Below are 23,025 nucleotides of genomic sequence, written 5' to 3' on the forward strand. Positions count from 1 at the left end.
GCCACCCTCTATGGGGAATGAAGCTATTTTCAAACGAATTGCACAGTGCAGTGCCTGCCATGCTGTGACATTTATTGTGAATTATACATAGTCAGAATAGAAGATTTGCTTGCTTTGAGCTCCTGAAGCTCATTCGGTAGGACATGAGGCCAGATCTCCTACAGGTTACAAGATGGAGTAGATTTTGTTTAGAGCTGTAAGGTGGATGAACTTTTTGTATAACACTGAAATACACCCCAGCACGTTAATTTGGATGTGACCAATCATTGAAATGACTCTTTCTGACTGTACTTGCAGATATTTTAACCTGTATATATCTCAGATTCAGCTTCATTAGTACCTCTGGCATGTTTCCTATGCCCTTGTATTTGGCCATGTGCTCCACAGAGGGCTAATGATCACTATTAATATTAATATCATCTGAACAATAACTGTTTTGTCGTGACGTCACCACTAGCCTCCATTGTTCAACATAGTCATTCCTCAGAATACTGCGATTCGACGGACACTCTTACCGTGCCTCTCATTTTGTCCCCCTTAGATGGCAAGGTGGCGTTGAAGCAGCCAGTCTGAGCTGGCCGTGTGTCCGGACCCCGTCGTCCAGGAGGTGGTGGGGGCCGAGGAGCTGGACAAGCACCTGCGCCTGGCTTACCTGCACCCGCTGCTGCAGGCCCAGCTGCCCGCGGCCCTGCTGGCCACGCTGGGCGTGCGCCGCCTCCGAGGGGCGGACGTGGCCGCCGTCACCTGCGCCATGGCCCGCGAGCTCGTCCAGAACGCCACACCTCTGTCAGGTACAGACTGAAGGGGAAGGGGCTTCCTGCTAGGTGGGCTTCCTGGTGGTCCAATCAGGTTTTGGGGATGTTAAAATCACATCCCTTTAAATTCCAGAAGATGTCCAGATAACCAGGTTTATTTACAATGATGATGGCACCAACAGATACTCTTTCCCCATATCTGTTATACATGGTAATAAATAACTCGGCTCCCGATTATTTATCTGCCTTTTTTGACCAGCAACCGCTAGGTTTCCTCTGTTATAGACACTGATACCTAGCTCATACAGAGAGCATGTTCCCTGGTCAGTCATTGGTCATGCAGCATACAGCCTAAAGACTTTGTGCCCACCATGCTGCTAATGATGAGAGTGGACACAGTAATCAGAGCGTCCATGTTTGTCCACCCAGACGCCCATATGAAGACTCTGGCCCGGCTGCTGCAGTGTAACTACCGTGCCCAGGAGCAGGAGTACGGGGAGGCCCACGCCTCGCTGCAGGGGCTCAAGGACCTTCCCATGATCCCGCTGGCCGATGGGCGGCTGGTGACCCTGAGCGGTGGAGGTGTCTTCTTCCCCATCAATGATGTAGGGGAAACCCTGAAAGGTAAGGTGGTCCGGCACCACAACCACTGTCACATATCCACAAACACAGTCACATAATGACACAGTCATGGACAAATGCACTGGTCTGCAAGCTTACACATACATACACTCTGACACACATACACCGAAACATAAAGAAACCCCACGGTAGCACAAGTCCAAATTTAGACTAATGGGAGTTTGAAATGCAGGACATCGCACAGGGAGGTGTGTGTGTGTGTGTGTGTGTGTGTGTGTGTGTGTGTGTGTGTGTGTGTGTGTGTGTGTGTGTGTGTGTGTGTGTGTGTGTGTGCGTGTATGTGTGCCCTTGTACTCTGACAGGGGGAAACATTCATCTCTCGGGCCCCCACTTCTACACAGTCTCTAACATAAACCTGAGTGAGTCACACACTCTCCCTAGCTCCCTCCCTCTCTCCCCCACGCACAGAGGGGTCACCTGCGTCATCACCCTCCCGCCTCACCGGGAGAGGTGGCAAGAAAAGAAAGGGGGGATAATAAAAAAACTCTATAGAGAACCGGAACGAAAGAGTGAGAGAGAGGGGGGAGAAAGAGAGAGTTTATGAATGGAAGGCAGGTTATGAATAAGTAAGGGCTCAGTGGCAGTGTCATGTATCTTTGATGCGGCTGGAGTGTTTCCTGTTTGCTGGTGCTGTGGTGTGAAGTGCACAGCGCCCTCGTAAATCTGTGTTTTGCCGCTTTTAGAACCAGGTCGGTGTGTACGTGGAACGAGGCCGGTTATGTCGGGTCAGTGTGCCTGCATATGTGCCTGTGTGCGAGTGTGAAGCTTGGTGCCCTAGATGATCTTTTTGTGTGAGAGAGGCCCAGTACGTTGTCTCTCTCTCTCTCTCTCTCTCTCTCTCTCTCTCTCTCTCTCTCTCTCTCTCTCTCTCTCTCTCTCTCTCTCTCTCTCTCTCTCTCTCTCTCTCTCTCTCTCTCTTCTCTCTCTCTCTCTCTCTTTCTTTTTCTCTCTGTCTCTTTCTTTCATTCTTTCTTTCTCTCTCTCTCTCTCTCTCTCTCTCTTTCTTTCTTTCTTTCTTTCTTTTTCTCTCTGTCTCTTTCTTTTCTTTCTTTCTTTCTTTCTTTCTTTCTTTCTTTCTCTCTCTCTCTCTGTGAGTGTGTGAGAGCAACGGTACCCGGTACAGCTGGTGTTATCAGGCTCAAGCAGTTGTTGGGGGCATGAGCAGAAGCAGGGCAGATGCAGGGGTAGAGGGTAGAGACTGTGCTGGTTGTGGTGGGCTGCCTGGCTCACTGTCAGGTGAAATGCCAGCGGGGGGAAGTAGGTCAGAACTCATCATCTGCACAGAACACACACACACACACACACACACACAGGCGAGCTGTCGTAAGCCTTTTTGTTTGGTCTTGTACTGGTTGCCGAGCTCTTCTCTTCTTCTCTGTCACTGGTGCCTTCCCTCTCCTTCTCCTCTCCCTCTCTCCCTCTCTCCCTCTCCCTCTCTCCTCTCTCTCTCTCTCTCTCTCTCTCTCTCTCTCTCTCTCTCTCTCTCTCTCTCTCTCTCTCTCTCCCTCTCCCTCTCTGGGTTTCTCTACCTCTACTTTCTTCTGGGTCTTGTGCTGTGTCCTATTGATCCTACTGTATCTGTCTCTCCCTGTCCTCCGTCCGATCACTCTTGCTCTGCCTCTCACTCTGTGGGGCTGTTATCTTCTCCTCTCCTCTCTCCTCTCCTCATCCCTTCTTCCTCTGTCTGTCTTCCACTATTGTCTCCTCTCCTCTCCTCCACTCTTCTTTTCTCTTCCCTCCCTTTCCCACTTCTCTCTATTCTCTAACCTCCCAACTTTTCATCCTCTTTATCTACTACTTCACCAACTCTTTCTCTTCCCTCTCTACCTCTGTCTTTCCCCCTATCTTTCTCCTTCACTGTCTATTGCTCACTTCCCCCAACCCACTCTCTCTCTGTGTTCCAGAACCTTCCCCCTATTCTCTTTTACTCTACATTTCCTACTCTCTCTTCTCTCTGTTCCCTGCACTTCTCCCCCCTCTCTCTTGTCATTGACTTCTCTCTCTCTCTCATCATTGACTTCTCTCTCCCTCTCATTCTCTTTCTTGTCATTGACTTCTGTTTCTTTCTTTCTCTCTCTCTCTCTCTCTCTCTCTCTCTCTTTCTCTCTTTCTCTCTCAGGTTTGGAGGCTCTGTACCGTGACCTGTGTACGGTAGCTCCCGCTCTGCTGACCAGCTTGGACGCTCTGGGGAACTCTCAGGTGCGCGAGCTGCTTCGCCGCCTCGGCGTCCACGAGCTAGAGCCCCAGCAGGTGCTCCGCCAGCACATCTACCCCGCGCTCAGCTCCGACACCTGGAAGGTACACACACACACACACACACACACACACACACACACACACACTGTCTTTCTCACACACACACACACACACACACACACACTCTCTTTCTCACTCACTCCTCACTCACTCACAGACACACACACACACACCCTGAGCAGATGTGCCCCATGCTGAGAAGCTATGCATGTTAGATGAAGTTCCATACCCACAAGCGACCCTAAAACAATCCCAAGTCATGTGCCCATACTGTGCTGACATACTGGACACTTACATATACATTGGGATGCACAGATGTCTACACAGCATGGTGTCCCCATAGGAACCAGAATGACCACGTGTGTGGACGTGCATGTGGACACGTAGCATGATTGTGTTGTTCTCAGGAGCTCTCGAGGACATGCACATGCATCAGTCCCAAATGATACACATGCTCAGACTTGCGCTTTATGCACAACTCTACGCATCAGACTTTGATGCCAAAGCGTGCTCCCTCCCTCCCACGCGTGGAAAACAAATTCAGGTCATGTGATCAGAGACGCATGCAGGGAAGAGCAGGAAGATAAGCAGTGGTGGGAGTCTGTGTGGGTTTGAAGGAAGTGCGCCAGGGATGGGTGCATTCTCACCTTGATGCACACGATCGAGCCAGGCTTCTACAGATAGCCAACATCTTTTCCTCCCTCCCTCTCTATCCTTTCATCCCTCCCCCTCTCTCTCTCTCTCTCTCTCTGCCCCTCCGCCCTAGCACTTCACCTCATCTTAAGATGCTCCTGTCTATGTAAATGTATTCACAATCACAAGCTTAGTCTGTGGCAGGGGAGGACTTTTGCACATGTTCCCAGAACGCTGTCACACAGGAGCGCTGTCAAACACACACACACACACACACACACACACACAGGGAGTGCTGTCACACACACACACACACACACACACACACACACACACACACACACACACACACACACACACACACACTTACTGTCATCTGTGTCTCTGTCCTCAACCCTTTCCAGTCGAAGCCTCAGGACGTGCTGGTCAGCTACCTGCTGTTCATCAAGCAGCACGTGCGGGAGCAGGACTACGGCAGCTTGAACGTGGCCGTCCCCGTGCTCACCAACCGGGGCCTGCTGTGCCCGGCCCTCAGCCGAGTGCACTTCTCCAAAGACTACAGCAACATCGACCTGCCCACCAAACTGCCCGGTAAAGAAAGCTGTCCACCACAGGACACTGCACTCAATCTGACAACTGCACTGACATTTTAGCAGTGATGCAATCTGTCCTCTATATGTCTTTTCCATATATATCTTTGTCACGTGTGTGTGTGTGTGTGTGTGTTCGTGTTTGTGTTCGAGAGGGGTCAGAAAATATGATATTCTACCTGACCTTGTGGATGGACTGTTTTTGTAAATGATACATGTATATCTGTATGTGTTGTGGTTTGGTACACCTTGAGGTTCTGGAACCTTGAATGACCTTCAATATCCTTGAGCAGAGCGACCAAACCTTACACAACACCTTCCTATTGGCAGGGAGGTCTGTGTAGCAGCTGTTGTGATTGGCCACCATAAGTACTGATGGAAGTCCTTACATGAGAACCATTATATAGACCAGATTTCTGAGTTCCTTTTATCTAAATGAGCTGACTCACTAATACAGACAGACTGCACTCTGGGGGGGGTTGGTTCATGTAAGATGGCTATGGAGTCTCAAACCCAGTGCCCCGACCACCACATTCTTGATGGAACACAATGCGTCAGTCAAAACGACACCATTGTTTGGGAGCCTCTGGGACGAGCCGCAGAACCCAGTCAGCAGTTGTGCGTCGCGCCCGGGCCTTTTGTCGTGGACCAAGGAGGCATGAAAAGCGAGGTGGACAATGCTGACCGTTATGTAAGCACTGAAGGACTGGGCCACAGCGTGGAGAATATTGGCACGCTTGACTGGCTCCTCGGGTGGAGAGCAGAGGGAGCTCTCAAATTGGCCTGTGTGTGTGTGTGTGTGTGTGTGTGTGTGTTCATTCAGGTGAGTGTGTGCGTTGTTTCGATTCTCTCCCTCACTCTGAGTTTCTTGTTATCTGTCTTTCTCCTACTTATACTCTCTTTCTGTTTTTCTCACTCTCTCTCGCTCTCGTTCCCTCTCTCCATGCATCTCTCATACATGCTTTCTCTCTCTCTTTCTCTACCACACTCTCATTTCAATCCCTGTGCTTGTCTTTGTCTTCTCTCTCTCTCTCTCTCTCTCTCTCTCTCTCTCTCTCTCTCTCTCTCTCAGGTGTGGACTGGGTGATGGTGGACCCCTGCTACCTGCGGGTGGATCGTGATGTGGTGGGCTGGCGGGAGCTCTTCATGGCCCTGGGCGTGCGGGACCTGCTCATCTTTAGGAAGGAGCGCCGCACCCTCAGCGCCCAACAGCTGGTGAGTCCTGCCACGTGTGTGTGTGTGTGTGTGTGTGTGTGTGTGTGTGTGTGTGTGTGTGTGTGTGTGTGTGCGCCAGGCCCCGTGCCCAACATCCTGTGCCCCGTGCAGAGGCATGGAGACCAGTTTCCACCAGCTTGCTGTGTCAAGAGGAGAATAGGGAGAAGTCAGAGGAATAGCCGCCCTCTAAAAGCCAAGCCTTTCATCTCTTGCTTGTGAGTTCTCTCTCTCACACTCTCACACACACACACACACACACACACACACACCAGTGTACACACACACACACACCCACACAGACAGCTTGTCAGCTTGTCAGGTGGCCAGCCAAGGACCGTTAGTCGCTCGCTAATCATTCACTCCTTAGTTAGTCGCCGCTAATCATTCCTCCTCTGACCAGAAACCCTCTATTCTCTCTCTCTCCTCTCTCTCTCTCTCTCTCTCTCTGTCTGTCTGTCTGTCTGTCTGTCTGTCTGTCTGTCTGTCTGTCTGTCTGTCTGTCTGTCTGTCTGTCTGTCTGTCTGTCTGAGGAGCCACGCCACTGTAAGGGATCTAATTTATTAGCCATTACATAATGTTAAGTGTTTCTCTGGAGACGGAGTGCAGGCATTTGCCGGAGCATTCCCAGAAAAACAAAGAGGGCATTAGCCAATGGCCGCGTCGTCTTGTAATCCATCCGGATGGCGAACGTGACTGGTGCAATCCTATAATCTGGGGATGCTTCAGAAGGGGGAATGTGTGTCATGTGACATGCCAACGGGTTACCCAAACCACCCACTTATCCAGCCCCACATGTCAGTGTTTCTCCTGCTCAGTGTAGGTTGCGCTGTTGGAAACTGTTGGTCATGGGTTCAGTGGAAATCTACAGCTCCGGGATGCTTTGCGGGTTTCTCCGATGTGACTGCACGCCTTTTTGAAGTGAGACCCAGAAGCTAGATGCTTCACTGGGTCACTGGAAACTCCACGGGACCAGCTGAAGTTATTTATTTATTTATGTTGGCCGGTCCTTTTTAAGCCAGATCATCATGTTATTTTGCTTTTATGTGATGTTGACTGATTGGAGATTACTTTTTTTGTTGTTGCTGGAGCCCAAACACACCTGTTGCTTGTTCACCTCTCCCTGTGGTTCTTGTTGTTTGTTTATTGGTGTTGTTGTTGTGTTGGTGGGAAGCATGTGGCGTCCCTAGAGAGACTGTCAGACGTGACTCACCCTGTCCCTCAGCAAGACACTCAACAATCTGCGTCAACACAACTGGGTTGAAGGGGGGGAGAAACAGAATGAAAGCTGTGAGATGTGGTTAGGTGAAAAATAACCCTATTTGAATACATTTATTTCCTCGCCTCGTGCTCGAGATGTGCTACATGAATTTTTTTTTTTTTTTTTTTGTCTTTCACAGTTTATGTTCTCATCTGGAAAAAAGCACACCCTCTTAGTCTTTTTGCACAGCTGTGGGCTGGAGATGACACAATTCCACTGATGAGATTTAATGAGTTTCCTAACTCTCTCTCTCTTTCTTTCTTTCTTTTCTTTCTTTCTTTCTTTCTTTCTTTCTTTCTCTCTCTCTCTCTCTCTCTCTCTCTCTCTCATGCCCCACCCCCCCTCTCACTGTCTACCAAAGGCCTGTAGTCCGTGGGCCGAGGAGGCCAGTCGTTGGCCGAAGCCGGCGGGTGGCGTGTACGTGCTGGACGACTACCAGTGTGAGGAATTCCAGGGTCTGGCCACCACCGAGGAGCTGCTTGCACCGGCCAAGCTGGAGCAGAGGAGCGCGCTGCTCAACCTGCTGGACCAGAATTGGGACACTGGGTAACTGGGCTACTTCACAAGACTCTACATTATTAATCATATGCCACGCTGCTCTGCTGCTCCACCACCACCACCGTGTGTGTGTGTGTGTGTGTGTCATCTCTACTCTGTTCTGTTTGGTCCAAAGCCTTATTGTGCATTCAGTTCATAGTCGCTAGTTTTTAGAACTATTTGTTGTGTACTGTCTATCAAGAAAGCAATAGCCTTGCATGTGTGCAAGTATTACTTATTTAAAGAGACTCTTTAGATCCCTTTAAAGTCTGTCAAAGGGGAATCTTTTCAATGATCACTTTCCAAGATCACAAGAGATGGGTCCCCAAAGCACGTCACTGATGCTAGCTTTAAAAAGAACTAACTCACTAAAGTAATGCACTGTGATGCCATAGTTTTACTATTGTAGCGTCATGTAGAGGTGAACTACCAAGTTAGCTCTATAACTCCTCAACCAATCAAGTGACCTTCATGGTCACCTTTGTCCAGAGTTTCCTAACCACTCCACATATCCCTTCCAGACAACACCCCCCCCCCCCCGCCCTGACACAAACACACAAACACACACACACACACACACACACACACACACACACACACACACACACACACACACACACACACACACACACACACACACACACGTCACACACATCAGAGAGCTTCTCGGCCTCAGTGCCATCCTACTCATCCAGGCTTTTATGCTGGTGGCAAAAAACAAAAAACACAACTATAAATGCACTCTGGCCCTGTTATCCTCAGACAACACGCCCCTGCAGTCTGCCGGCTAGCTGCCTTAATCCACCCTTATCCCCCCACCCTCTTAACCCACCCCTGACACACGCACACACACACACACACACACACACACACACACACACACACACACACACACACACATATATATATATCCCATTTGCCCCCTACCCAGAATCCATAGTGGGGCGTGTGGGGATATCCACTGGTCTTCACCCGGCCCCTGGGGATTAGGCTACTCCTGTCCATGGCCTCCCCTGATGCCCCTTTGCCTAAAAGCCCTTACATTTCATCAGACCAGCTGAGGAGCCACTGGTGACGTTTCAGTGGGGAGCTCTGTGTCACTCTCTCTTTGGGACTGTTCTGTGCTTTGTGCTTTTCCCCTGTGTCTGTCCTGTACCTGTATGTTTGGTCCTTGTCTTTCCTCGTCTCCCCTCTATCAGTTCTTCACTTTATTATTCCTCTCTTCATGATCTCCTCCTTTCCCCTGGTTGGCTTGAGAGGCCCCCACACACACACACACACATACACACACAAACACACACACACACACACACTGGGCTCTTACTCTTTGTTTTGTTGTTGCGTTAGATGGCAGCGGCCTGACCGGTGACCTCCGTGTCCCGTTTAAAAGGGTCGTGGCCGTGCGGGAGCAGCAGGGGATGTCTGAGTGACTGGCTGGCTGACTGGCGGACTGAAATGGAGCCGTGCTGCCCTCTCGTTCGGGGGCATTAGTTTTCTAAGCACCTTAGTAGTTTTTAAGAGTTTTCCCCCCCCAGGATTGTAATGAGCTGATTTTCGGGTAGAGACCAATGGTGCTGACTTTAACCCCCTACCAACCGCCCCCCCCCCCAGCTGACAACTCCCTGAAAGAGCAGTCTCAGCTCTCCTGTCATTACTAGACATGACCCCCTCCTCCTCCTCTTCGTCCTCTTGTCTCTCTCTATCCCTCTCTACCCCCTCTGCCCTCCTCTCTCTCTCTCTCCACCCCCCCTCTCTCTCTCTCAGCTGTCGATGACTCACACTGCTGTGATATGCCCTTCCGTTCTCGTTCTGCTCTCATCTCTCCGTGATCCCCGCGCTGAGCTCCCAGCTCCGGAACGCACTCTCTGCATAGCCTGTCTATAAAAACCCTGATTAGCTGTGATTGACAAAGCAGTCTTTATATCAGGTGTCCAACCCCCAGTAGTGATCTGCCATTGAGATGAGATGAGCAAGATGCATGCCTTTGAATATGATCAGGGGTTTTTTCTTGTCTTGATGTGTTGTGGCTTTGTTCATCTACCGAAGCTTTTTGGGATCGCAGGATGATTTATGTAGTTGGGTTTTTTGGTGAGTCACTGAACCACTTGCTGATGCAGAGTCGTTTAATCATTGTGCTAATTTCAGGAACTGTGCCTCCTCGAAACACACTCACACACACACAGAGAACAGTTTGCACCAACATGCTGTTTTTCCTTCCTAATCTCCCTCTTAGAGAGAAGTACTCCCAGTACCTGAGCGCTCAGGTTCTGGACAGCGAGGGTCGCCCACTGCGTGACACCCACTCCTCCTTTCTGATAGCCCTCACGCGCCTGCCCTGGGTGCCCACCTTCCGCCTCGGGCAGGACGACCAGCCCACTGCCCCCAGCTACCACTGCCCTGGCTCCGTCTACCTCTACTCCCAGGACGTGCACAGCGTGCTGGGGGCGCACGTGGACTATGTGCAGATGGCCCCCAGCGAGTTCTCCAGAGGGATCGGTACGCCACCCAGCATGCACTGGCACTACACTACCCAGCATGCACTGCCAGCCCAGCGGGCATCAGCAGTTAGCCCATCAGCGGAAAATGAATTCATTACATTACACATGTATTGCATAGGCCGTCTACACAAAGGCAGTGATTGCCAGATGTTTTCAAGTGCAGATATTTGATGCCTTTTACAGAACTGATTGAATAGACAAATCAGGGGTTTGAATGTATTGATGAGTCAAATCAGCTTAACTGGACCAGCTATATTGGGCTGGCGTAGGACCTTAGTATTGACGAGTGAAGTAGACAGCAGATGAGTTGTGGGAGTAGACAGCAGATGATTTCAACTCTGCTATGATGCATCCTGTCCAAAGTATATACTCTTTGATCATAGCATCAAGGTTTCAATATGCTGACTTTATTATTCAGTAGAAGCTGACTAAGAAATAGACAGTAAGGCTTAGAATTTTTGTGTGTGGTATATTCTCCAGGCATGAGGCACACTGTGTCTGTGGATGAGGTGATTGATTACCTGAAGAGGTGGAGCACACAGGCCTCTGCAGACTCTGCTCCGGCCGAGGGAGTGGAAGAGGAGCCGCAGTTCACCACCACTGTCCAGCACATCAGCAACGTCTACGGCTACCTGCAGACCCACTGCCCCCCGGGCCAGCTCAGGGAGCTCTTCCAGCACACCCCTGTTGTGTTCGTCAAGTACGAGAGGTCAGTCAGGGGTCACAGGGGGTTATGGGTAATGACTTGGAGTGGCAGAGAGAGAGAATATGGTGTGTATTTCACACAGTATTGGCAATATTGCAACTGTTGCAGTCATGGTAATAGAGAGAGAGACATTTCTCACATATTTCAGTTTCTTCACGTGTAAGTCAGTTTATGTTCAAAAAAGACATGGCTAAATTGTTAAATACTTTTAAGATACTGTGTGTGTGTGTGTGTGTGTGTGTGTGTGTGTGTGTGTGTGTGTGTGTGTGTGTGTTATGAAAAACATGTACATTATAGTTGTGTTTATATTTAAGCATGAAGAACAACTGGTGCTCTGGCAAATTTTACCACCTGAAAGACGTCTGTTGGAATGACCCTACCGGAATGTTCCTACGATACAAGGAGCTTGTCTCTCGTGCCAGCAATGGTCTTCAAGAACCTAAAGTTCTGGCACCGTTCTACAGCAGTCTTACGGACATGAAATCTCTGTTCTTAGGGGTAAGCCTCATGCTATGTTACTCATAGACAAATTTCTAAATATTTTTCTGGTCTGAAATGGGAATCATTTCATTTCTAGCCTTAATGAACTGCAATGTTGAATGTCTGAATGTGTGGATTAAAATGTGTTGCTAAAAATAATACAATTGTCAACAAAAGCTGAAATGAATGAATTAAGATGGTACGGGTAGTAATGTAATTGTGAGGTTCTGGTGATGTTTTTGTTTCTCCAGTTGGGTGTTGAGCGCAACCCTTCCATGAAGCAGTACGTGGATCTCCTGGAGCTTGTGTGCGAGTCCGAGTCTCAGGCCACTGGCCTAATCCTGCAGGACGTGTCCATCATCTACGCCAAGCTGGGTGGGTCAACAGTCGAAATAGCCAGTCGTATTCCCATTAGGAAGTATTGGATGGCAGGCTAGTGTGATGCTGCAAGGTTTTGATTGATTGAATTGATTAGATTGGAGAAGATTGTGCTGATCTTTGCTACTTTTGTCTTAGTCCGACTTTTGTCTTAGTCCGACTCCTTATGGCCACGTTCAATTGTGTAACATCTGTGGAGTGTTAATTATTTAGATAGTGTGTGTGTGTGTGTGTGTGTGTGGAAGGGCAACAACTGAACTGAAATTCATTATTTCCTGTTTCCCATTCAAGCGGAGAAGTGTATAATGGGCCACAGTGGAGATCAGGACGCCGCGATTCCGCTCAATCCCAGCTACTGCTCCTCCCTCCGAGGTAAGCCAAGACCCGCTGCAAGCTCTGAACTGACATCGCTAAGCCACGCACTGCTGCATGAGCATATAAAAATAACCGCCACATCTATAGAGCACTTAGCAAGGATCAGCCTCGATGCTATGCACAACCCAGATAAAGAGTGCCATCAAGGTTTCCGCTAAATCACCTCTGATTTAGCTGCCTGGGAAAAGTGTCATTTTTACTTCACCAGAATTGCAGAATAAGGGTAGAAAGTTCAGTGAAGTTATAACTGCAATTTCTAGTATAGTAAGTATATATATTCTTTTGATCCTGTGAGGGGAAATTTGGTCTGTGCATTTATCCCAATCCGTGAATTAGTGAAACATACACAGCCACAGGCGGAAAGAGTACACAGCTTCATTACTTGAGTAAAAGTACAGATACCCTTTGCTAAATTTTACTCAAGTACAAGTAAAAGTACAACTGTCAGATGTCTACTTAAGTAAAGGTACTGAAGTACTTGTTTTTAAAAGTACTTAAGTATCAAAGAGTACAAGAGTAGCCTACATTTTCTAAATATTGCATTACTACTGCCACAGTGCTTACATTTATGTACAGAAACGTCCTACATGGAGTTATGAAAAATGTTAATGTTAATAGTAAAAGGAATTGAAAGTAAAATCAAGTCATTTTCATTTTTTTACCATGTTGCCAGGGATGGGCAGTATTTCTAATACATGTATTTAAAAATATGTATTTCAAATACAAAATACTATTTTGTAATTAAAACACTTGAAGCGAAAACTATCATTAACTATTATTAACCATCATTAAAATTTAAATAGTCTGGCGAGGTGGGGCCAGGTTGGCACATTCCCGGGATGGACCTGCTGCGTCTTCATCCATTGTTTCGTCCATGGTTTTGTCTCTTATCTAAATCTGACCATGGAGTTGACTTTGGCGGAAAGCTGAAGGTGATTGCTGATAGGTTGTCCCAATCAGTGGCGCCTGCACAATCCAATCACGTTTGAGAGGGAAACAACAAATTAAAGGTTTCCGAGATTTTTCTCGGAAGTAACGGGTACTCACGGTTATGGATAGAAATGTAGTGGGGTAAAGAGTGCAATATTTGCCTCTCAAATGTACTTGAGTAAAGTCATGAGTACTCCCCAAAAATGATACTCGAGTAAAGTACAGATCCCTCAAAATTGTACTCAAGTACTGTACTCAAGTAAATGTACTCCGTTACTGTCCGGCTCTGTACACAGCACACAGTGAACACACAGTGAGGTGAAGCACACACTAACCCGGAGCAGTGAGCTGCCTGCTACAGCGGCGCTCGGGGAGCAGTGAGGGGTTAGGTGCCTTGCTCAAGGGCACTTCAGCCGTGGATGTGGGCATGGGAGAGCAGTGCTCAACCACTTTCCTCGCCCACATTTTTCCTACTGGGTCGGGGATCGAACTGGCAACCCTTCGGTTACAAGCCCGAAGCCCTAACCAGTAGGCCACGGCTGCCCCACTTAGGTATTCTATCAACTATTAATCCTGCCATCCATCCTTCCACCTACCTATCAATCTATTTTATCAGTCTATTGGTTAGATCGGTCAATTAATCTATTGCTCAATCTCTGTACTAATCCATCTACTAATCTGTTCAATCCAAACCATCTAGTATAATATACTTATAAGTATGTTCACCAAAATTTCTGCTGTTGGTCTCAGTTAGCTGGTCTGGCTTACTTTTTTTTTTTTCTTGTGACCCATGTGGCTCTTTCTTGGTCCTGCTCAAACAGAGATGCTGTCGGGTCAGAGAGTGTTTCCCTCCAAGAGGAGCAGCTGGGTGTCTCTGGCTCAGAGGCCCATGATTCCCGACGACAAACACCTGGAGAAGATCTTCCAGTCTCACCCTGAAGTATGTCTGCTCAACCTGCCCCCTGCCCAGAAGAAGGCCCCCATTCGACCCAAACCTGGAACTGCTACAGGTGAGACACACAGACCATGTCTTTAATTTTTTTTTTGTAATTGATGTTTCAGTATTGCAAATCTGCTCAGATCTTGATAAATGTTTTGAAACTTTTAAATGTTTCAGTAGTTACACATGGACATAGTACATCGTTTTTGAAACATTTTACTGACATTTTTGGGTGAGAGCCTTGCAAAGATAATGCCGCTGTTGGTGTATACTAGCTGCATGACATGGTAAATGGTGAAAGGTGATTAAATGTTTAATTATGCTACGGGTCGAAATTCACTCCAGCCAAACAGCAGCGCAGTGAACCCACTTTCATTGAGGAGGAGCGCAGCCTCTTCCTGGACATTTGCGGCGTGCCGCGGCTGTCAGAGAGCGTCAGCACTGAGCCCCAAACGGTCAGCTACCGTCCATCGCCGACCCTGCAGACCCTGGTGCGCGAAGCCGTGCCCTACGTGCAGCGCTTCCTGTGCTCCCACGAGGAGTTTGCCGAGCTCTACGCCGAGTTGCAGGAGAGTGGCATCGCACAGCAGATCAAATCGCTCCGCTTTGGGCAGGTACGTCCACACCTCTGTGTTGTCGCGTTACCTTGATCAGACAGAGACAGAGTTAGACCTAGACAGAGTCCACCAGTCCAGTACACTTTTTGGTCAAATATCATTGAATCAGAAGCATTGCTGCTTTTTTTTAATACATAGATCTCCATTTCTTGAGGTCACCGAGGAGTGTCAGTATGAAACAAAAAACACTACACTGGGGCATGTCCGTGAGCCTCCATGTTCATGCTTTCAGTGTGTAGCGCTGTAGCTGCCTGGCCGCTTTAGCTGTAGGAACTAGCAACTCGAGCTAGGTAAAACCGATTGTTTCCATTTTTTCCGTACCGACAGTACTTGGTGAACTTGAGAAACGGAGATCTATGTGAAAAATCGCCAGATTTCGCCTTTAAGTGTGTGCGCTATAAAAGCTCTGGACACTGTAAATGGGAAGCAAACATAGTAACCTGCATCGGGCCATTAACAATTCCAGCCTATCAACATGTCTCCTCAGGAGCACAGAAGAGAGGTATGTAATTTGATTGGCTGTTGAGCTAAATTATCAAGGTGCCACTAGGATTGTGGACTCTTCCTTTAATGTTCCCATTCACATTCATTGCAAGCATGACAAATGTGTAGAAGCGGGCGACACTGTGAATAAAGGAATTGCCCAGTATTGCATAAGACAGGGAGTTAAGTAATCCCCCCATCTCTGTCTTGTCTTGTGTGTGCAGGTGGGTGAGTTGTACATTCATTACCACTTGAAAGTGCCCGACGGAGAGGAGGTTTACGAGAAGGAGGATGTCATCTGTCTCCTGAAGGACAGGAAGGAGCTGTACATCCAGAAGGATTACCTCAAGTCCAAGTTGGACATATGCCGGTACTGATTGGGTCCCTCAGTGATGTCAGACGTTGGGTTACAACAAAAGAACTCGTCCTTTGTTTTGTTTTTTTCTCTCAGTCTAGTCAGTAGTACTAATAAAGAAAGTTCATATTTCCTATTAGTCATTGTATTCATACTATTATCAGAAGAGGTCCTAAGATTTAAATAATTTGTTAACCATACTATAGATATTCAGCAGGTTCTACTAGCCCAGTCGAAAGTAGATATTTTTCAGTCCAACTCTAGAGAACCAGATGTTCCAGATCTGCCTTATTACCCTCTAGCACATCTGTCAGTAGCACACCTGTCAAACAGATACAGAGGCTCTTGGACAGGTGGAAATTGGAGGAGGAACAGGCACCTGAGTGGAAGTTGGAAAGATGGCGTTTTGTGCAGCGTTCTCAGAGTGAGGTTCTGATGCTGGGTCGGGTCGGGTTGTGTGTTGGCAGAGAGCTGGTGAAGCTGTTCAGTCCAGAGGGGAGCCAGGCGGACAAACTGCTGACCTTCCTTGAGAGCCTGATGAGCTCCATACACGTAAGTACCCAGACCACCGAAGCCCCTTAAAAAAGCAAAAGCCACAAGCACCAGCAGAACCAGCACCAGCAGCACCAGATGTGTTTCAGAATGATTGATTGGATTGAATCCCACCATACAGTACATTCAGCAAGAGTGATGACGCATTGTTGTGTAGCTCACAGAACAGCATCAGTCTGTCAGCTGCTTTCCTTCACTCTCAGTTATGATTGTGCTGCTTTAGCATCGGGACACTTGATCCAATAGCTGAAGTGGGATGCATGTCCGATCAATCAGAGCCCTCGTAGTCACCACTGCATCATGCTCCAATACATACATCAAGACGGGTAGTATCAGTCTGTGTACTGTTTTCACACTTTGAGTTATGGTAGCACTGCTTTTACCATAGGGACATTTGATCCTCCCTGTTGGCAACCAATCAATCACAAACTTTATATTCCAGGAAGAGCATTGTACGTGGATGTGTAGAATACCCATGAGTGTGTGTGCGTGTGCTCATGTCTGGTAATGATTTATATTAATCTTCCACTGGCTAGACATTCCAGCCCTGACTGACATTCCTTAATGAGTCCGTCCATCGATTCCTTCAATCATTAAATACAGCTAACAGGGAAAAGTCATAGTGCCTCTCTAAATAGTGTTTGCGTTAGCCTTGGTGAAGAGATTCGGAATGTTAGTCAGTGCCTGGCTCCCAGATCTCACACACACACACACACACACACACACACACACACACACACACACAGGTGAGTCATCGGCAGCGCGGTCACGGAGATCAGAGGAGAGCTAACATTAGTGGGCTGAGCGCGCCGAGGATTTTGGGAGATAACTGCCCGCTTGCTGTCACCACCGCTGCTGCTCCGCATCTGAGGTGCTGCTGATGCCTCACCAACAAGGCTATTTGCAGAGACTAGAGAAATAAGACTGCTGGATTGTGTGTGTGTGTTTCTGAGGCCGTGTGATTAGTGTAACCCCCCCACACACACACACACACACACACACACACACACAGACATTTCTCAGTGGTGTGTGTGCAGTGGATTATTGTGCGGACTGCGTTCCCCTGAAGCTTTGACTTCAAAGCCGTCTGAAATGTTCCAGTTTAGCTCTGCCACCCCACCCCCACCCCCATTCAGTTTGTGATGGTAATGGGGGAACTCAAAGTAATTCCCCTGAATGGTGATTCACTGTCATTCAAGTCAGTAAATGAAGTGAGGTTATGATCACTTGGGGAGACTGGGGTCATTCCCTGGGTTATGTTTTGTTTTCTCTTTTATTTTTGTGCAGGACCGAGGGGCTCTGAAGAGATTCCTGGACATCAAGGGCATTAAAGAACTTCCCACTGAGGAGGAACCATGGGAGGTTCCCATGCCTATAGACACGAGGCCTGAACCCTCAGGTATGTACCCACGGAAGTAATTCCTCTTAGAACCTCTGAACCTTCGTCTCGCGTAACCTCAGGACCGAGTCATGTAGGCCACTCCAGATGTGGCCGATTTAGTCAGTCAAGCATTTGGTAATCATCTGGCGAATTCAGTCAGATGTGTAAAAATCTCCTTTTTTATTTATTTCTTTTTTTGTCCTATTAGACGCTCTTGTCCCCATTCTAGACGTAACGCCCATAGCAAATGGCCGTCTCATTTTTTACCCTCAGTTGGATATATGAAAGTCCAAAATCCCTTCCTTTGATCAGAGAGGGTTTTTTTCCCATCTCACTCAGTTGGAATAACTGACATTTCGCCCTCAGTTCATCTCTGTGGGTGTATGAATGACATATCGGTCAAACACACACACACACACACGTGCGTCAGAGGGATAGCAGACATGCTAATTTTGGTTTGTTCGTCATACCCGTCCCCCCTTTGACATGAAAGAGCAGCTGCTGCCAGAGCTGTGTGTGTGTGTGTGCAGTGGTACTCAGATCTGTCACTAGTTGATCCCTCAGCTGCTGTAACACCCAGTCACAGCCTCTGATTACAAATTAGCAGCATCCTAATATAGTGCATTTGATGTAAGGAATGAGTAATTAATACAATAGGAAGCCTGCTGTTAATTAACATGTAACTGAAAAAATGAAAATTGGGTGAAGCAGATGGTTAAACTCATGTTGATAGAGGAGCATATTTTTAAGCTTCTATGTTTAGGATGGAGGATATGGTTAAACTCATATGTTTAGGGTAGAGGAGCAGATAGTTAAACTTGTATGTTTAGGGTGGAGGAAGATATGCTTAAACTCATATGTTTAGGGTGAAGGAGGAGATGGTAAACTCATATGTTTAGGGTGGAGGAGATGGTTAAACTCGCATGTTTAGGGTGGAGGAGCAGATGGTTAAACTTGTATGTTTAACTCGTATGTTAAAGGAATATTCCGGAGCAAAAACAACTTAGGGTCTACTTCCAGAAGCTAACAGGTTCAAACAGTTGTTTGCGAGCATAATTACGTTAATTGGTGCAGTTTTGAGAAAGACAGTCATTTGCATTAACACCAAATTGTGTTACAATGCAAGTGGCATAGACACACATTCTGTTTTTCACCACTGACTATGTTCAAAATATGGTGCAGAGATTTTCAGACTGATGTTGACTCGTGTGTGTGTGTGTGTGTGTGTGTGTGTGTGTGTGTGTGTGTGTGTGTGTGTGTGTGTGTGTGTTCCTGCTACTGCAACCCAAGCGCCTCGGCCAGTCAGCAGCCAGGAGGAGGAGAGGAAGACTCCGGCCGCAGCAGGCGAAGAGGATGGCCTCGTCTGCTGGCCACCCAAGTCGGGCCTCTCCGACGGCCGTGGCGCCGCCGGACGACCCAGAGGCACAGGTGAGGCTGCGTCCAGTGGGCAGATGTCACAGAGGCCGTGGGCCACATGAGGGACGGCTGCCTTGGCAACCAGCTGTGTGACCTCAGGCACATCAGAACGTATCAGTCACTGGCCTCTAACGGCCGTGGGAGAAGCGACAGCAGTAAGCTGGAGTGGACTGTGGTGTTTGCCTAATGTGATCTGACGTGATGTGAGGGGGTGTGTGTGTGTCTGTGTGTGTTCGTCTGTGTGTGTGTGTGTGTGTGTTTGTCCATATCTGGGTCTGTGTGTGTGTGTGTGTGTGTGTGTGTGTGTGTGTGTGTGTGTGTGTCCAAATCTGGGTCTGTGTGTGTGATTGGGGTGGTTGGTTCCCTCCGGCAGTATCAACCCTCTCTCCTCCGTACTGTTCCAGATGCAGCGGTTGAGGCGGTGATGAAGATGTGGCCCCCACCAAACGCCCCCAGCTCCTCGGCCGAGTACATGGGCACACCGCCCCCCATGACAGAGAGGAGCCCCAGGGGGGGCCCACCATCTGGGGAGCCCCAGTCCCCCCAGTCCCCCCTGCCTGAAGGAACTTCACTCCCCACCGGCACCAGGTTCTCTGGCAGCCACACTCAAGGCCCCGGTAAGGCTTTCCCCTGTGAAGCTGGAGGTTTGTGTTTCCCTGCAGAAGTGGAGGATAGAGGTTGTTCAAGTGGATTATTGTTTACTAATCTATTAAACAATGCTGACAATTTTAATAATTATGTACTTTCATGATCAGGTTAAGCGCCTAAAATTATCCACATACATGCTTGTGTTCCTCAAAATGTGTAATTATGTTGGATGTATGTTATTATTCATAACTACACTTAGTACCTATTGAAAAAAGAGGTGCAAAAATGTCATCTTTCTTCTTCAAATTGACATTTTGTTTTAAAACAAATCCACTTCAACAGATATCACATTTACTGTGGGCAGAAAACTGGACCACACTAGGACACTATGATCCGTTGTCAATATTTTCCTTCCCTCCTCCACAGCCCAGAGTGCGGTGGGCGGCGTTCAGTCTTCCCCGTCCGAAGCAGCTCCATGCCAGCCAGGCGTGGGTGGAGGAGGAGGAGGTGGGGGTGGAGCTGGTAGCGGCGGTAGCAGCACGAGAGAGGATGACTCCATCAGCACCACCAACAGCAGCAGCAACAGCAGCCGAGCGTCCTACACCCACACCACTCCTCGTGACCAGCAGGTCATCCCGTCCACACAGCAGTAAGAACGCTGCCATGTTCATGTCGAGTTTGACCATATTTGGTATTTTGGACAAAGGCCATTTTACAGCAATTATCGGCCTCGGACGCCTCATTCACACTCCACAGTGGTGGCAGATTACCTGGGGAGAAGTCACAGTGTTGGGGTTATTCATAGGTGTTGATGCTTGTTCTGCTATTCCCAATTGAACTGAAGCAAACTCTGTGTGTTCCATTTCTGGCTTGCAAATGCTGTCTGAATGTTTGTGGTCTTCTGCATCAATTTATGTCATTGCAAATACAATATGTATTTCCAAATCCTTATAATGTTTTTGGCTACCTCAGCCTCTTATGTAGGAATTTTTCAGACTTTGAGTAAGCACCCAGATATTAATCGTTTATAGCCATGAGTCTGTCAAACATGAGTTAAACGACTTATTTAAGTTCAATTGGACTTAAGCTTCTATAACACACAATGCTCACACACAATAGCCTTTAGTTGCTGAAATGGCCTTAAATTAAACAAACAAACAAAGTTCACTTGGACAAATACTGGTCTCTATGTCTTGGGTGAGTGATCATAGAACTCAGCCACTGGTGTTGTGTTGTGGTTGTTTTCAGTAACACCATCCCAGGCGAGGCCCCCGAGGTGATTTCCAGTCTGTTCCAGGGCGTGGGCCACTTGCAGCGCGTTCCCCTGGCCCTGGACACGGCAGTGTGGGCCCAGGCTCTGGGGGGCGAGGCGGCGCTGCAGGACCTGGTCCTGGACTGCCCGCTGCCGCGCACCATGGTGGAGATCTCGGACGACCCCGGCGACTTTCAGGATGTGGGCTTATGGGGGGAGCAGCTGGTCCACTCCTTCCTGTCAAAATGGCGGGCCCACGGCCCCGCTGGCCCTACAGAGGTCACCTGGTACAACCGTGACGGCGAGACGGGCCAGCCCTGCGACTTCAAGCTCACCTTCGGCCCCGATGGAGATGGGGGCTCAGCCAAGGTGGTGTACGTGGAGGTGAAGACCACCACCAAGCCGGACCGGCACCTGGTCCGGCTCTCGGCCAACGAGCTGGACTTTGCACTCAAGGAGAAGGAGCGGTACCACATCTACCGGGTCTATGGTGCCGGGGATGCCCAGAACGCCCGACTGGTGCGCATCCAAAACCTGGCCCAGCACCTGCATTCCAAAACACTGGAGTTGTTTTTGTTTGTGTAACATTCCTTCCTTTTTTGTTTTTAGATCAAACACCTTTTATTTTTTTATATATTTGTTCGGTCGAAATTGTTTGGTTTTACCCGTTTTTAAAAATTGTGTCTCGTTTTTTTAGAAGGAGAGAAACTGCCTACTTTTTTCTTTCTTATGCACTGTGTATGTGGTCAGTTTTTAAACTTGAAGAATTCTTGTAATTTTATACTTATTTTTAATGTAAACATATATTTTCTGTCAACAGCAATGCGCGACAATTTTATGTAGAAGTGTTTTGAGTTGCACTGTAATCAACTCTAACTTTAGCATACAGTCTATTCAGTTATAAAGGACAACAGCTTTGTTTATCAGCTTAAAATGAAGGATTAGACTCCTAAAAGAATGCAATATGTTCCAATGCACAGTAGTTAACTGTTAATTGTTTATCAGCTTTTGACTTTTCACAGAATCCCAAAATAAGTGGTAGATTTTGAGCATCTTTTAATTGTTTTATTATATTCCAAAGCGAGGTAAAAAAAAAATAGTTTCTTGAATTTTTGTCTCATAAGTGAACACGTTTTGTCTTCAGTGCAATGCTATGGTGTGGCATGTCCATTCGCCGTGCTGCTGATGAAGCTTTGATCATCCTGACTAATAAAAGTCTAGTCTTGTACCCTATGTTTCGCTTTACTGTGACTTAGTTCCAATGCTTTGAGTGCATTCATCCAAAAGTGGTTCTAACCACATGACCCACTCTGTATTGGTTCACATCACTTGTAACCAGATCAGATTGCCCAGCCTCACTCATGGTGCAGCCATTAACTTGCAAGAGAAGCTGTTTGTGTAATCAGTCCTAAAGGTTCACTCGATGTGCAACTGATTATCTTCAATCAAAGCTGCGGATTAGAAGGTTTAATTACAAGTTGGTCTTTCCAATCGCATAGCTGTTCTGAGGTTAACTCTGTGTCATTTGCAGTCATCTGGAATGTTTCACAAGACCCATGCGATTTGAAAGGAATAATTTTGTGGGGATGTTGCATAAGTATTTCAGCATTTCATTTCCAAATTTTGCCCTAAAATAAGTGAATGCCTTTTTAATTTATTTATTAATAGAAGAATCCAATGTGATCTGAATCAGATCTGAATCTGTTGTGTGGTATATTGAATTCATTCAGGCTATGAATTTCATAAAATTCAGTGACTTGCTTTGTGACCCACTTTGTTAATTTCGCGGACACACAGAGCATATGCAAATTGCAGAAAGTTCCGGAGGCTTCTGAAATTAACCATGTGATGCAATCCCTTCCTTTCATCCTGAGGAAACATATTAAGCAATCTACATGAATAATTCCGAAATCCCATATCCCATGTGTAATGTAATTAAACTGCAGTAGGCCTCTATAGTATGGGCAGCTCATATTTCCATTCATGATGGGCGGTCACCACAGTGTTATATGGACGTTATAACGATTCACGTCTTCTGTTTTATTGTAAAACTCTGTGATCCTGTGCTTTAGTGTGGAAATCCTTTACACACCCAGAGGATTAATCTGCAGCTCATTAGACACTGATAATCTGTATGGAGACAAGAGCGGCTCCCGGACTGGAGTGCGAGTGCGGATGGTGCTGAGCG

At 47.6% G+C, this 23,025-nt stretch overlaps 2 protein-coding genes across 7 annotated transcripts in view; both read left to right on the forward strand.

Moving 5' to 3' along the window:
• Positions 1 to 673, forward strand: part of wu:fj29h11 — a 28,524-nt gene extending 27,851 nt beyond the window's left edge. For all 6 annotated transcript variants that reach the window (XM_048232578.1, XM_048232580.1, XM_048232582.1 and 3 more), the window contains one exon: positions 542 to 673. In XM_048232578.1, the coding sequence (XP_048088535.1) occupies positions 542 to 573 (32 nt within the window). In that variant the 3' untranslated portion in view covers positions 574 to 673. The remainder of the gene's footprint in view (positions 1 to 541) is intronic.
• Positions 578 to 22,065, forward strand: LOC125287095 (protein NO VEIN-like). The gene is made up of 20 exons (XM_048232584.1): positions 578 to 791; positions 1,185 to 1,379; positions 3,517 to 3,695; positions 4,691 to 4,877; positions 5,949 to 6,091; positions 7,711 to 7,895; positions 10,120 to 10,382; positions 10,865 to 11,093; positions 11,405 to 11,588; positions 11,822 to 11,945; positions 12,240 to 12,320; positions 14,075 to 14,263; positions 14,539 to 14,807; positions 15,518 to 15,663; positions 16,116 to 16,200; positions 17,488 to 17,599; positions 18,872 to 19,009; positions 19,402 to 19,614; positions 20,012 to 20,234; positions 20,834 to 22,065. The coding sequence occupies exons 1-20, from the start codon at positions 752 to 754 to the stop codon at positions 21,420 to 21,422; spliced, it is 3,774 nt and encodes a 1,257-aa protein (XP_048088541.1). The 5' UTR covers positions 578 to 751; the 3' UTR covers positions 21,423 to 22,065.
• Positions 22,066 to 23,025: the final 960 nt, after the last annotated feature.

The sequence above is a fragment of the Alosa alosa genome, chromosome 22 (assembly GCF_017589495.1).
Source record: "Alosa alosa isolate M-15738 ecotype Scorff River chromosome 22, AALO_Geno_1.1, whole genome shotgun sequence".
Classification (NCBI taxonomy): domain Eukaryota; kingdom Metazoa; phylum Chordata; class Actinopteri; order Clupeiformes; family Clupeidae; genus Alosa; species Alosa alosa.

Excerpts from the sequence above, each read along its gene's own strand:
- LOC125287095 (XM_048232584.1), top strand. The coding sequence starts at position 752 with ATGGCCCGCGAGCTCGTCCAGAACGCCACACCTCTGTCAG. Across the intron at positions 14,264-14,538 it reads CAAACCTGGAACTGCTACAG|CCAAACAGCAGCGCAGTGAA; the intron begins GTGAGACACACA and ends AATTCACTCCAG. Across the intron at positions 20,235-20,833 it reads GTCATCCCGTCCACACAGCA|TAACACCATCCCAGGCGAGG; the intron begins GTAAGAACGCTG and ends GGTTGTTTTCAG.